The 14,595-nt window shown below is 33.5% G+C and overlaps 1 protein-coding gene across 3 annotated transcripts in view; it reads right to left on the minus strand.

Moving 5' to 3' along the window:
- Nucleotides 1–12,972, minus strand: part of GLRA2 (glycine receptor alpha 2) — a 175,967-nt gene extending 162,995 nt beyond the window's left edge. The window contains exons 1-3 of one of the 3 annotated variants that reach the window (XM_087938314.1): nt 12,607–12,971; nt 12,189–12,268; nt 10,586–10,719 (exon numbers count right to left, since the gene is read on the minus strand). In XM_087938314.1, coding sequence (XP_087794440.1) covers nt 10,586–10,719; nt 12,189–12,256 — 202 coding nt within the window. In that variant the 5' untranslated portion in view covers nt 12,257–12,268; nt 12,607–12,971. Of the gene's footprint in view, nt 1–10,585; nt 10,720–12,188 lie in introns of all 3 variants that reach the window. The other 2 variants (XM_026714234.2, XM_026714233.2) reach the window with 2 other exon arrangements.
- Nucleotides 12,973–14,595: the final 1,623 nt, after the last annotated feature.

The raw sequence follows: 14,595 nt of genomic DNA on the forward strand, positions 1-14,595 counted from the left end.
TTAAACATACAAAGGCTTATATTAGAGATAAGATTCCCCTTTAAGTCCTCACTATTATATTGTCCACCATCAGACAGTATATTTTTCTTCCTTAATAAAATAGGAAGGAGCAACCATCCAAGAGCAACACGGAACCTTTTTCAAAGCATAAAGCTGTAGCTAAAACAATAGAAAAATTGAAATGGTGTCTCTGTTATCACCAATTGCTTGGCACCTCCTTTCATGGCCCATTAAATGGTTTTTTTTTTCATTCAACAATTCTTTTTACTTCCATGCTATTATTTACTTGATAATATATTTAATGCTTTATTTTTATTTTTATTACTGAATAGCTTATATAATTCATTCTTTCCATGCAAAACTTTCCAATTTCTAAGCAAGTAGGCTTAAGTGCAGGGAGAAAAAAATCTGTCAGAAGATAAAGTACATAAATCATTATATAGTGCATTCAGAAAGTGTTCAGACCCCCTTTCATTTCAGGTTGCAGCATAGCAAAAGTGAAGGGGGTCTGAATACTTTCTGAATGCACTGAATATAACAATTGGCAAATTATAATAAATTACCTAGTCCAATATGTGCCTTATCCAGTTTTAAATTCATTGGTCCAGAATTGGAATAACATTATGTCAATGCATGAATTATAATCATTCTTTTTTATAACTATGAACCTTGGTGCCCAAATTGTAGCTCACTAATGATAAGTCATGAGGAAGTTTCAGGCAACATATCTTCATCAGAAGGACCAACCCGAGGCACACTGGAACATGAAACAATAGCCCTGTCACTATGGCATCTGCAGGGATGAGACTATATATAGGACAACCTCATTTATGCAAAATATCCAGGGGAGGCGTCAATAGCTGCACAGAGAAAAACTAATAGTGCTGTTTAATTACAAATGTACTCAGGAGCAATATGAGTACTGCTATATGAATATTGACATGGTACAATTGTCCCAGGATCAAACCATTTTAACAGATAAACGGATAACATATAATCAAAGTTGGAAAGGACCTTATAGGTCATCTAGTCCAACCCCCCACCCAAGCAGGAGACCCTACACCATTCTGACAAATGGCAGTCCAATCTCTTCTTGAAAGTCTCAAGTGATGGTGCTCCCGCAACTTCTGAGGATGGCTATTCCAAAGATAGATAGCATGTCCACAAAAATTTACCTAGTCAAGTTTTGTCCCTGATACAGTAGATGAACATTTTACTCTATCACAATGTTTGTGAAAATGTATCAAATTCATGTTTCCTGAATTTACATGAAACCAGGAACAACCGTGTAAGCAGTTTAGAGGAATGGTTAGGCAGAAACCATGCTGGAGTAAAAACTAATAGACTATCAGTTCAAGTAAGTACTGGATGACTTGGAACCAGTCACATTTTTTCAGCCCTGTTACCTCGTACAATTACCATTATAAGAGGGAGCATTTTGGACAATACCTTGAGTTGTAAAAATACATCTAGGATATGAATAAAATTAAGCAAAACATTTCACTGTGATCTAAAATTTGGGTGTTTGCTGAATTTATCTGAATCATCCCGAAATCTGCTGCCTGGTCCTTACAATAAATCTGACAATAATCTTGAGACTTCTCTAAATAGAATAAGCCTTACTGTACTCTCTTGTAAAATATTGTTTAATGGCTGGTCTAGGAGACAAAAACATGAAATTTGTTCTGCTAACTGACTCATGTTTTGTCGATTAAAGAACTGCATGGGAAGCAGAAACTGCAAATGGGACAGAATATATACAGAGCTGCTTTCTAATCATCTGTCAGTTCAACTCAACAAATTCTGATATTGACAGCTCTGTCAGATTTTAGACAGGTATGTTTATACTGAACGATGGACATTCCCCAAAGTTGCAATACAGATATAAGGAGAGCTCCTTTTATTATATTTCTGACTACCATGCAAACTCAAGCCTTTGGGCAAGTCTTCAGGAAAAAAGATGATCTTCTTAAAGAACACAGAATATAGTGTTATATCTAGTCATTTCCTGTTAATGCTAGTTTGTATTCTTGAGTCTTCAACCTGGCTTTCTATCTAAGGTATCACATTATCACAAAGTCCACCATCTTTATCATACAATCAACTCCTGATATTTTGTAATAACTTCTCTAATACCAGGGTGAACACGTATGCATTAATCAACCAGCATAAAAAGAACCACAAAAAACTTTGCACAGAGGGCACAAGCTACCTTGTATTACTTCAGCTGCATTATTACAGATACATAGCAAACATTAATATAGTGGCAAAGCATTTATCAGTAGCACATTGATGCACTGTTATCAATTCTTAATACAAGTATAGCATCCTGATTCAGTAGAAATGAATGGGTATATATTAAACAGTATTTGCCTTCCAGTTTGCAATGTACCTAATAAGCCAGTATCAATCTTAGCACAGGTTACACTGTGGTTTTTTCTTTAACAAAGACGAAGACTGAAAAGGGTGTTCTAAGTTTCATGTACATTTGCTGATTTTTTGATAACTGTTGCTACAGCAATGAATATTCTTTTTTTTTCCTTGTGAATTGAAGTATCTCCCAGTTGGGGGTTGAAAATTTACTGTCTTCCAGATATTGGCAACAAGTTCATTAGCTTTACTTGCTGGGAATGTTATGTGCTTAGCTCTAACCATAAAACATCTAGAGGAATTACATAACCATCCTTGTTCTAAGAATTCTTTTAATATTAGGAACATTTTCCCCAAAACAAATATTTGCAATTTCCACTATTCAGGATTTCAGTAGTTTAAGATCAAAAATCTCCTTTGGAGTTTTAGCAATGGAATGATAGAAATATAGTAAATAAACAAGTAAATACAATAATTATCAATAGAAAATAATATGCATAGCCCAGGGTTAAACTGTGAACATTTGGGGGTTCCTTGAACTTAGTTATTTGCTTGCATATATTTTGTTACTCAACAAAGTAACATCTTCAGTACTGCAGAAGTCAGGTAACAAAAAGTCTGCAAGAAAACAACCAAGCTCAGAGAGCACCAAGGATTCCATATAAAATGTTTATATTTAATATTTTATAACATTAATTTATAATGGCATGCTGTAGATGATTTAAGACATTTCATCTTTAGAACAATTTATTAATCAAGAAATTCCAGGTTTCTTGGAATTTCATGGCACTTCTATTTATTGCAAAAACACTGGGATTTCATTTAGCTTACAAATAAAATACTTCAAAACACAATGCTCTTTTTACCATCAATAAAACTTTCCAAACAGCAGTTACTGAGATATATTTATTCTAGAGAATAGAAGAGATTGAAATATAAGAAATATTTGGCCAGGCTATAAATGGGAAGAAGCTTCTAAAAGCTGCTAAAAGACATACAATACTTTAAGATTGCTGCCATAAAAGCATACTTACCTAGTGTACTGAACTTACAGAGATTATATTTGAGAAAACAAGTATTGTGCTGGGAACTAATGGGAGCCATTATCAATGAGATTCAAGTTATCTCATTGTTAACAGCTCGTCCTAGTTCTATACATGTTTATATGAATCATTAATTGGACTGGAAGCTAGCAGATCTGAAAGCAAAAAATTCATTTTAACAGTAATTTTATTAAAGATTACAATCGCAATAAAAGTAATACATTTTTTAAAAAAGAAGTAAAAGTACAAAAATCCATAAAATAAAGCAAAACATGACAAAAATGGAAAGAAAAATAGAAAAGAAAGAAAAAATAAGAATATAATAAAGAAAAATATATACTGTTTCTCCAAAAACACGACCTACCCCAATAATAAGCCCAACCCTATTTTGGGGGGGGGGGACTGGGCCTAATATTACCCTTGCCCAAAAATAAGCCCAGGGGATAGGTGTGGCCAGCATGAGTGGTAGCATGGGCATGGGGGGAGCAACTGTCCGGCTGCAGCTGCAGCCCGTTGGCCCCTTGGGGCAGCATTAATACCACTTTTGCCCTTCTCTTTCTGGGCACAGCACTTCTGATTGTTGGGCTGCTTCCCTGAAGCCGGCAGCTCCACAACCAGCTGGTTTCCTTTTTCCCTCTTTCAGGGAGGCTCACAGGAGGCTTTTTGGTGAATGGGAGGAAAATGGGGAGGGGGGATTTTCCTGTCTGTCATCTATTCCTCAAGCTCAGCACAGACTGAGGGAAGGATAACAGGCAAGAAAATTGCCCCTTCCCATTTTCCTCCCATTCGCCAAAAAGCTGAAGGTTCGGAATGCAGCCAACAGTACATCCACAATGCATCCAGCTCACTGAGTCTGGCCTGCTGCGCCTAAAAAAAGGTAAGACTGCCTCAAAAATAAGCCCAAGTGGTTATTTTCAAGTCTAAAAGAAAATAAGATTTGGTCTTATTTTCTGAGAAACACAGGTATTTATTATTTATTTATTTATTTATTTATTTATTTTTCCAAGCAATTATTAGATAACAGGTATAAGTTTAAACATGGTTATGAATACATGAAATGGATACGAATAAGAAAAAAAAGAAACAATAGGACAGGGATGGTAGGCATGTTGGTGCGCTTAAGCACGCCCCCTACAGACCTCTTAGGAAAGGGGTGATGTCAATAGTAGACAGTCTAAGGTTAAAGTTTTTGGGGTTTGGGGAAGAAACCACAGAGTCAGGTAGAGTATTCCAGACATTGACCACTCTGTTGCTGAAGTCGTATTTCCTGCAATCATGGTAATCAGGTAGGAAGAAGTGACTTCCCCATAGATCACAAATAATATCAACAATTTTAGTAACCTATCATTTAATCTTAAAATATAGCAAATGATCTCTTCTTTGCCTACCTCATCGCTTATCAATAAACTGATGCGTAAAACCTCATCATTTGAGTCCTATACCAGCAAAAGTTGATTAAAGGTTATTAGAGATAACAATACATTTATTTTAACCTTGAACAATAAACTGACTTTATATTCCTTCTTTTTATTTCTAATAATTTTCATATTTAGTCACTTCAAAATCTCAAAATAGATGGAACAATATAGAATTTTAGAAAGCTGTCAAAAGTACTCTTTTCTGCTAAACTATGACAGATTTGGTCTTCATCATTTCAGAGGTAGAAGCTCCTATGATCCTATCTTTGGCATAAGCTACTAACGGACACACTCTTGATAAAGTTTAACTTTATAAACCTATTTTGTGCATTATTGTATTTTACTAATCCAACAACTTCTAGTTTCTGTATTTCTCCAACTTTAGTATTTCTGTCATTTGTTGCTACTTGTTCTAAATGCATTTAGAAATAAATGCATTTCATTCTAAATGAAGTTGCATTTAACATATCTTCTAATTTGTCATAGAATTCTTCAATGTGTTCCATTATTGTTTTGGTAATATGAGTAGCAATAAGTGACAGGAATACCAGATTTGAAGATGCTGGACAAGGAGATTGCAATAATGCAGAAAATAGGTTTATACAGTTAAGAGAAGTCTTTACTTACTGCCACTAACTGCTTCAAAGAACATAAATACAAATAGGCTCCCTCACAGAATCAACTATGTAATAGGAACTGGAAGATGGAGAAGAGAATGGGTAATAAAGCATGTGTAATTACTAAACTTAACTTCTGTCAAGCAAAAAAGGACAAGGAAAAACAAGTAAAAAATGAGAGAGGATTTTAGAACAGCCAAAAAAGTTTTTTCATTTTTTAAATTTCTTTTTTCATTTTCATTTTTTAGCTAAAGAATATTGTAAGCCGTCCTGAGTCACTATATCAGTGAGAAGGGCAATATAAAAATTTAATAAATAAAATAAACTAGAAACAACTTGAATAATTGTGGAAAAAGACTAATAGAGGCAAATAAGATTACAGGGGAATTGAAAAGCTACAATGAAATTCTTTACAAATGGATTTATACCAAAACATGAATAAAAGAGAAATCTAATTCACCAGAAAGTTAGGTATGAGAGGCAATAAATCAGAATAAATAGAAATGAAATATCCATAGAATTGTCTAATGCTGTTGTGTGCAAATTGTTGTGAACAAATATGGAAAAAGAATGTACAAAATTGGACATGCTTTGTTTATGTATTGATCAAAGAACATGTTAGAACATTTTCATATTCGTGAATTATTGCACTAAGTACACATGCAGAATGTTTGGTTATATATTACCAAGGGGAATAGAGCCATATAACAGAAAGAGAAACACTAAAGTTTCCAGAAAAGACAACAGGACAAGAAATCAGATAGAAACAAACAAATATGAGAAAACACAAGAGAATTTAACAATGAAAACTTTACCTTTGTTTTATGAAATATAAAATTACTTTGATTTTGTAGATTTCAGTGGAATGTGGAGCATTTTATGGTAGAATGAATCTGAACTACTGATTATTATTTTGAGGAAACTTTATAATGAACAAGAATTCCCTGTAAGAACTGCATTTGAAGAAATAGTAGTTGATACAAGCGAGGAATGAGATATATAGATGCATATTGTCAGCATCTGTATATAAAACAACTCTAATATAAAAGTGGCAGCTGGAATCTGCCGGCAGCTGTGGACTGATGTACTGGCCATTTGAAATATATAAATGACATTGTTCTGCTAACTGAAAATAAAGAAGATATAAAGAGCACTTTAGATAAAACAAAAATGAAACCTGAAAATATGATTAAAGTTATATACTAAAAGAAAGCTGCTGTCATTCAAAGTGCTTCATGAATTCTTACTTGGCACAGTAGAAAATATGCTAAATATTCCCTTTCTTCCTTTGATCCCAGGAATAGAACATGACAGTCTGAGTATTTGAGAAATGAAAAGTATATTAATCTTCCAAATTCAGGCAATGACAAACTTATTTCCAGCAAAGATCCAAATACTGAAACTAATAGTTTTACCAGTGGCAAAGACGATAGCAGAGGTGCCTACAGGATCTGATGATTTTTGTCAAAATGATGATAAAAGTGACACTCTGTTGTGACAAAAGCCTTGCCTCTATTGTACATGGCTGAAGCACCATGATGCAGATATGTAAGCGGCAGAATTTACCTTGCAGTGGCCCATTTGTTTCATATTTTGCCCCCTCCCTCCCTCCCTTGTAGGTTCTGGAAGATAGATTGCTTTAAGTTATGGAGATGGAGATGGTACTTTAAGATTATTGTGATTGCAAGAACTTAATCAATTGGTCCTCAGTGAAATAAACGCTGTTTCCCTGAAACAATAATTGACAAGCAGAAATTTACCTATTTTGGGCATCTGTTGTAAATGGTTTTAAGTGTAGAAAAGGCAACTATGCTTGGCAAGATAGAGAGACACTGGAGGTCTGGTAGATAATATCAACTTTATCACTGAAATATTTTTTTGTAGATTTGTGGATTGTTACCTGGGTTTGGTCATAATGGAGGGTGTTTGTGGTTACAGTTAAAAAGAATCAGATCTGATTCAGCATTCAGCTAGCTGGTCTTTATTTAATAATTAGTGATGGGAAAGAGACACTAGTATATTAACATTAAGAAAAAGAGTTTCTTGTTCTTAATGATTATTTGCCCAACTAAAATCTAATTATATCTGATTAATTTTAGTCCCTTGTTTTAAAGCCACTGTTCTTGTTTAAAATGTTCAAGGTTTTGGTAAATTCAACCAAAGCAATTTATTGTGATATGTCACTCCCACATGAACAACTAAGCAAGCATTATCACTCATAATGTACCCTTGTATATATTCTATTGAAAGTTATTTGCACATGGCAGTTTGGAAAGCTACATGAGTTCAATGAATGAGATATATTTGAATCACAGTCATAGTCCCACAATTCCAAAATTAGTTTTTTTTTTACAATTACTTGCTTTCCAGCTGTTATGTTAGGCAGCTTTTGCAAGCTTCAAGAAAGGAAGGGGGCTGTTCTATATCAATTTGAGTAATGTGGGAGGATGCTTTGGAGTTTACAAGGAAACTTTTAAACCATAGAATAAAGAGTTATGTGCAAACTCTATTCAAAAGCTTGAACAGTCTTGTCTATAAAGAATTCAGTGTAATTAAAATATTGTATGAAATTTAGTCATATGCTTCCATCAATAAAAATAGTATAGGAGTGAGTGATATCCCTCCTAAAGTAATCTTCATATCCTTAAACTTTTCCTCATTTTTCCAGAACAGATTTTTGAGGATATATAGATAACTCTAGTGAAGAGAAAAAAATCCCCTTTAGGCTAGCTGAACTGCACTAGCCAGGAGTTTGATAAATGACTCCATCTTTCAGAAAATTTAATAGTTGTGCTTAGTCTCATAAAAATTAATAAAGGATTTAAATTAGAAAGATAAGCACTTATACTGAGTGTTCCTATTATTGTGGTCCAGACATCACATTATGTCATCATTGGCTTAGTTCACACAAACCACTAAGCCATAAATCATGGTTTACAAAGTACAATAGCTGAGTTCACACAGCAAGTAAGCAATAAAGAAGCAAACCAACTCTTGGCTTACTGTGATATATAATCCAGACTGTGTGATGGAATTCTCTGACTTGGGAATTAAAGTGGGTATTGTGAAAATTTTGCAGATTGAAAATAGCTGGAACATTTAAAATATCAAATAAATATCTAGCATCCTACCTATAAAACCAAAACTCAGTTGAAAAGATCAAATGCACTAAGAAGGCCCATGTTAACATACTCACTGATAATTGAAGTTACACATATCTAGTTTCCAATTTTCTGTATACAATCCCCACTGATTATTGTAACACATATGTCTATACTGAATTTGTGTGAACCTTGCTTTCCAGGTTATAAAGTGCTCTGACATTTGGTGCAACAATTATTAGAAGTGTAACATTTGAATTTGTTTGAATGTTTCTTAGAAGAGGCATTCTATTTCCTGCCTTTCTTATAATTCTTGAGCGGTTGCTATATATCAGTAATAATTAACCTGTTTGTACTACTTTTATTAGAAGTTTGCAAAGAATGACACACATTTTTTCTAGAAGACCAAATGTGAGAGTTATGCGATTATGATTGAAATTGTTTGTTCAGAGCAACAGTCTAACATTTGCTATCAAAGGGCCCAAAACTTTACCAGCCATTTTAACAAGAGAAACAATTTGATTGCAGAACATTCAATATAATCAACCATATTTCTTTCCATATTTTGAAACATTTACTTTACTCTTTCAGGAGATTTTTTTTATAATGAATTAATATGGAATAAATGGAAGGCAGAGCATGTTAATCAATAGTTTTCAAATGTGAGTAATATTTTCAATGTACAGCTCTGATTTATAGAGTGTCAGTTTAATATATTTATAAATGGGATTTTTTTTATATAAGCCTGATGATAAAAAGTATATCTTGTCTATTACATTATAAGTTTTATGTTCTGCAGCTGTAGCTATAAGTATAACATTACAAAGAACAAGAATCACCTTTTAAAAAGAGGGAATCTTGTATGATATATTTAAGCATAATGTAAATCAACATTACAAATATATAAGAAAATAACTGTGTATTTTAAACTGAGAGGTTCCATCTTCCAAGTCTTCTTCCCTTCCTTCAGAATTGAATCTCCTACACATTTAATCACCATGTACCTACTTTGGAATACATTAAAGAAAAATCAAAATCTATAGCAAAACCTAGAATAAGTACCTAAAATATGTATTTTAATTATTGTGTTATGCTAAGCAAAAAAAATCCAAATATACATTTGCTTTATTTTTATCTACTTCCAGTTCAAAATTGTTTCTGATAATAAGCAAACCTGATTTAATTTTACAAAATCTCCATCGGTATTAATATATATTCAACTTAAATACATTCAAAGTACTAATCCTGTACCATGTTGTCATGATTGGAGGGAGATGCTTAGCTATGCAAATTTAGATTTGTGCTATGATCCACTTGTTAACACCAGCAAAACTCTGTGATGGTAAACTCAAAAGTAGTCAGTTCTGATGTCATGCTTACAGTTTGAATATTGAACATTTAGAGCTGATTCATAGATGGATTATCACTGGAGAACTAAAGCATCATGTAATGAATCACAGAAAGAACTTACATGCTGGCTGAGGTCTTCAAAAGAGCAATTCTTTTTTTTACACCAAGTTTATACATGATTGAATGTATAGAATAAACTTTACATAACTAAATGTCTCAGATACCAAATGCATCTCTGCCTCAGGTGTTGGAAAGCATAAAACTGTATGTGTCAACTATTTTTTTTAAGTTAACATTTGAAGAGATACAAAATTACATAATCTCTATGCTATTTCAGCTATGGTGCTTCTGCTTATATGAAATATAGACTTTTAATTATTTGTGAAAGCAATACTCCTCTATAACTAATCCTTCATATGACTTCCCCATCTGAATCTCTTCATATATATTTAAATACAATTCCTATGAGAACCAAGTTAAATTGCTTTAAACTACAAATCCCTTCAGTTGTAGCTTTTATGACTAACAGTCAGTATTGATGGAACTACTGGAAAGTCCAAATTAATTGAAGGGCCCCAGGTGGGTGGTGGCTATTCTAGAATATAGTACCTGAAAATTTTCATATTCTTGTATCACAATGTGTGCTTTACAAACGGTTAATTTTGTATGTACTAAAAAGGGTTTACCTTTAAAATTTGGCCTTATTCGTGCATCATAGCCTGATGTCCTCCCCATTAATTTATCCAAGAAATCTGAAGGAGAGAGTGTCTGTGAAGGGGATTTTGCAGATCTGGAATCATGTTCTTTACAGAAAGTTGTCCTAGATAAATTATTAGTTATCATTAGTAATATTGTAGTTACATCACTTTCATTGGAAAGTGTAATGTTAATTTAACTTTTACAGAACAGTGAAAAACATCAAAACTTTTTGGAATCAAACTGAAAAAAGATCAGATATTTAAGACTAAGATATTTAAGTCATAAGTTTTTCATTTAATTATTTTCAAAAAGTGTTCCTATTTGCAGAACAGAGTCATGCATTTCCCTTTCAATTATGAATCTACATTATCTCTGGAAGTCTGACCAAACATATCATACAATCAGCAAATACTTTTACAATATTAGTGTCCAAACCATATAAAAATATTGAACAATCAAACAATTTAATAGGCACTAATTAAATGAGTTGGTTGTTCATTTCCTCTGAGAAAAAGTAAAATATGAAGATCATAGCTAACAACCTTTACTGCAAAATCTATTAGATGTTAATTATTATGCTTTCATAGCTTTCTGCATATAAAGTACCAAACCTTTCCAACCCTTTTCTTTCCAAAGCAAATAAGATTTTTTTTCCTTCTTGTTTAGTTAGTCAGTTCTGTAAATAGATATGATATATTGTATACATTCTGTATACAATAATCATGTGGAGTAACATTCAAAACTCACTGTTATAACTTGGCATACTGTACTGATATATTAATATTCATACTTTTAAATTCTAATGTTCTTTATATACATTTTTATCAATTCAGTTATCGCCCAGAATTATTCATTTAAAAAGACAAAATGAATAAGGCTAAACATTAAACATTCACTGCTTCCTTTTATAGGTAATAGAATCAGATATGCATGCCGAACTGATTAAAAAATTGCTTTTTGATTAACATTTATTGAGACAGTGGCTTTTTCTTAGATTTTTGTCCACTAGTAAAAATCTGTTTCTCTGCTATCTCATACATGAGGTCATATTAACATACTATTTTAGTTAATCCAGCAAAGTTTCAGTTCTCCATGATTTTATTAACATAGACCAGCACTGCTGTAGCAAGGGTAAGTACACATGAGGAGCATGGAGATTTTTTCCCTCCCCACTCCTAGTTTATTTTCTTGATTTTAATACAGCAGGACTATTCACATGTATTAAATAGTAACAATTGAGTGCATGCCCAAAGCCACAAATTAATTTCACTGTTGCACACCAGAAAAAATTATTCTGTTTGATAATTATAAATGATTACATAAATGAAATTTCATTGACTTGAGGAAATTTTTTAGCTACCCATAAACATTGTACCCTAAAGGGAAGAATGCCTCAGTAACTTCTCCATAGACTAAAGTTGTGTGGAATTTTTAAGTGTGTTACCAAGCAACAGCTATTTCCAATGGCACAATTATATCTAGCCTATATATTCAGACTATGGATTCAGCAAAAAGAATAGTGAGTCTGAAGCAGCTCTAAATCCCTGCATCTTTAATAGAAGCTTACAAACAAGGAATAATTTCACCTACCTGAAATGATATGTTTCTAAAAAAATTGCAAACAAGGCTGTCAAAATGCTCACTAGCTGCCGGTTCATTCCTCCTGTTTTCTGTATTGAATGTGAGAAAAAAATATTCCAGAAACGATTCCAGCATCAATAAAAAGAGGTTGTCAGAAAATACTTGTCTTATTTAAATTTCCAAATCCAGTAATAATTGGAATTTCTTTATAATCAGAAAGAAAAGATCTGTGTTTGCATACATTGGAGATAAAAAAGCATCCAAAGTATCAGTCCTTAAAATCATGGTTAGGTTAAACCCAAGAGCATTCCCAAGCAGCCAACACAAAAGGTACGACCATCTGGAACTGCCACTTCTCTGTAAAGCTTCTTTTGGAAATGCTGAATGTCTTCCCACCCTCCCAAAGGAAAACCAAATCTTTCTCTACCTTAACATTATGGAGATGAGAATAATGCTGCCACGTTGGTCAGTCTTCCGGAGCTGTCTACAGTTCCCTTGGGTTTACAAATCAGTATTTGTCTGAAGCATTGTCAAAATGGGAGAGGGGCTATTTGCCTTTCACCCATTTCTTTATTAGCAAGTTGTAAATATCAAAGGTGCATGGTTAATGTTGTGCTCAAAAAAGAAAAAAGGGGAAAAATGCTCCACTCCCTGTGCCGGAATGAAGCAGGGCTGTGATCTTACACACTGACTATAAATTTCAGCACTTGGACAGCTCCAGGCTCAGCTTGTGCGCATGCTTCTGGTTCCATCAAACGTGACTGGAGTTCAGAGACGTTCTCTCTTCGAGAAATAGGGTCGTAGTCCTGCTGTCCCATCCCCTGTTTTAAAAATCCTCTATTCTTGTCATAAAATAACAGGCACATGTGCACAATAGGATTCATTGATGCTGAGATAAGTGGATTATCCATTAGTGGATAAGGATTAATAATAGAAATTGCACAGGGAATAATATCACAGTGACAGAGCTTTAACTTGGGGTCTTGTGTGTGTGAGAAAGAGAGGCGGGGTGGAGGGAGGGAGAGAGAGAGAGAGAGAGAGAGAGAGAAATGAGGACTGTAATTTCTTTACAAAAAGTAAGTAAAACTGGACAAGGAGATACTGAGCAAAGGAAGATACAGAAATGAATGAACAAATAAACAAACAGCAAAAAAGACTTACAAGTTTGGGAAAGAGAAAAAAAAAGAATATAAAACACATATTTGGTCATAGCAATCTGCTCAAAAAAACCACAACTAAATGTGATTAATCAAAACATTCCATGAAAGCTTCTAAAACAGCATGTCTCTATTGAAAAAGCTAAGTTAGGAATAGCACCTACAGATAGTTCTCAACTTAAGGCTATAACTGAGACCAGAATTTGTGTTGTTAAGCAAGGCAGTTGTTAAGGAAATGAGTCACACCCAATTTTATGACCTTTTTTGCCATGGTTGTTAAGCAAATCATTGCAGCTCTTAAATAAATAATGCAGTCATTATGAGAATCTAATTTCCCTCATGGATTTTGCTTGCTGAAATCAGCTAGGAAAGTTGCAAATGATTCTTGCATGACCCCAGGACACTGCCACTGTTTTAAATGCATGGGAGTTGCCAAGCATCGAAGTACTTATCACATGACTGTGGGGATGCTGCATCAGTTATAAGTGCAAGGACCAGCTGTAAGTCACTTTTTTCAGTGCTTCTATAACTTTGAACAGTCAGTAAAAGAATGGATGTAAATTGAAGAGTACCTATATTCTACCATCAACTTCTATATCTATGGGATATAGTATACTATGTTTATCTTAGAGAACAGGAGTAATTTGAGAGAAAGGCAGAGAGTGTGCACTTTCAGGATGTAGCCAATCCCAACTAACTATCCCAAATAGCACACTCCTGATTTGTTAGATATTCACTTTCCAGAATTTACCATTCAAGGTAGCTGAAGAATGTTGGGACTCAATAATGATAACATCCTGATGGAACATTTCTTACTCAAGGTAAGTGGATTACTCAAGTGGATTAACACCTGGTCTATATTGCTCCTTCCTGAGCTATCTTTGTTAATTTCAATTGTAATATTTATTATTTTAATATTTTACTATATGTTGTAGTTTTTAGCTTGTTGTAAGCTGCCTTGAATCACCTGCCAATGAGATGGGTAGTGTATAAATTTAATAAATAAAATAAAGACTATGCACAATTTCCTGCTGAAATTTGTCATTAAACTCCAATAAACATGTTGGCAATACCTAAATTGCCTGAGATCTTCACAAGAGATTCCAAAATTTTAATCTTAAAAGTGAGCAGCCATTGCTTATGTGACCAGAGAAATTATCTAGAATGTATAAAGTCACTTCAAATTTATGCTGAAAGTGTAAACAAGAAGGAACATTTTATCATGTTTGGTAGACATGTAAGGTTTTTTTTGAAAATTC

This window comes from Pseudonaja textilis, chromosome 8 (genome assembly GCF_049901715.1).
Source record: "Pseudonaja textilis isolate UNSWEBS1 chromosome 8, rPseTex1.2, whole genome shotgun sequence".
In the NCBI taxonomy this organism is placed as follows: Eukaryota; Metazoa; Chordata; class Lepidosauria; order Squamata; family Elapidae; genus Pseudonaja; species Pseudonaja textilis.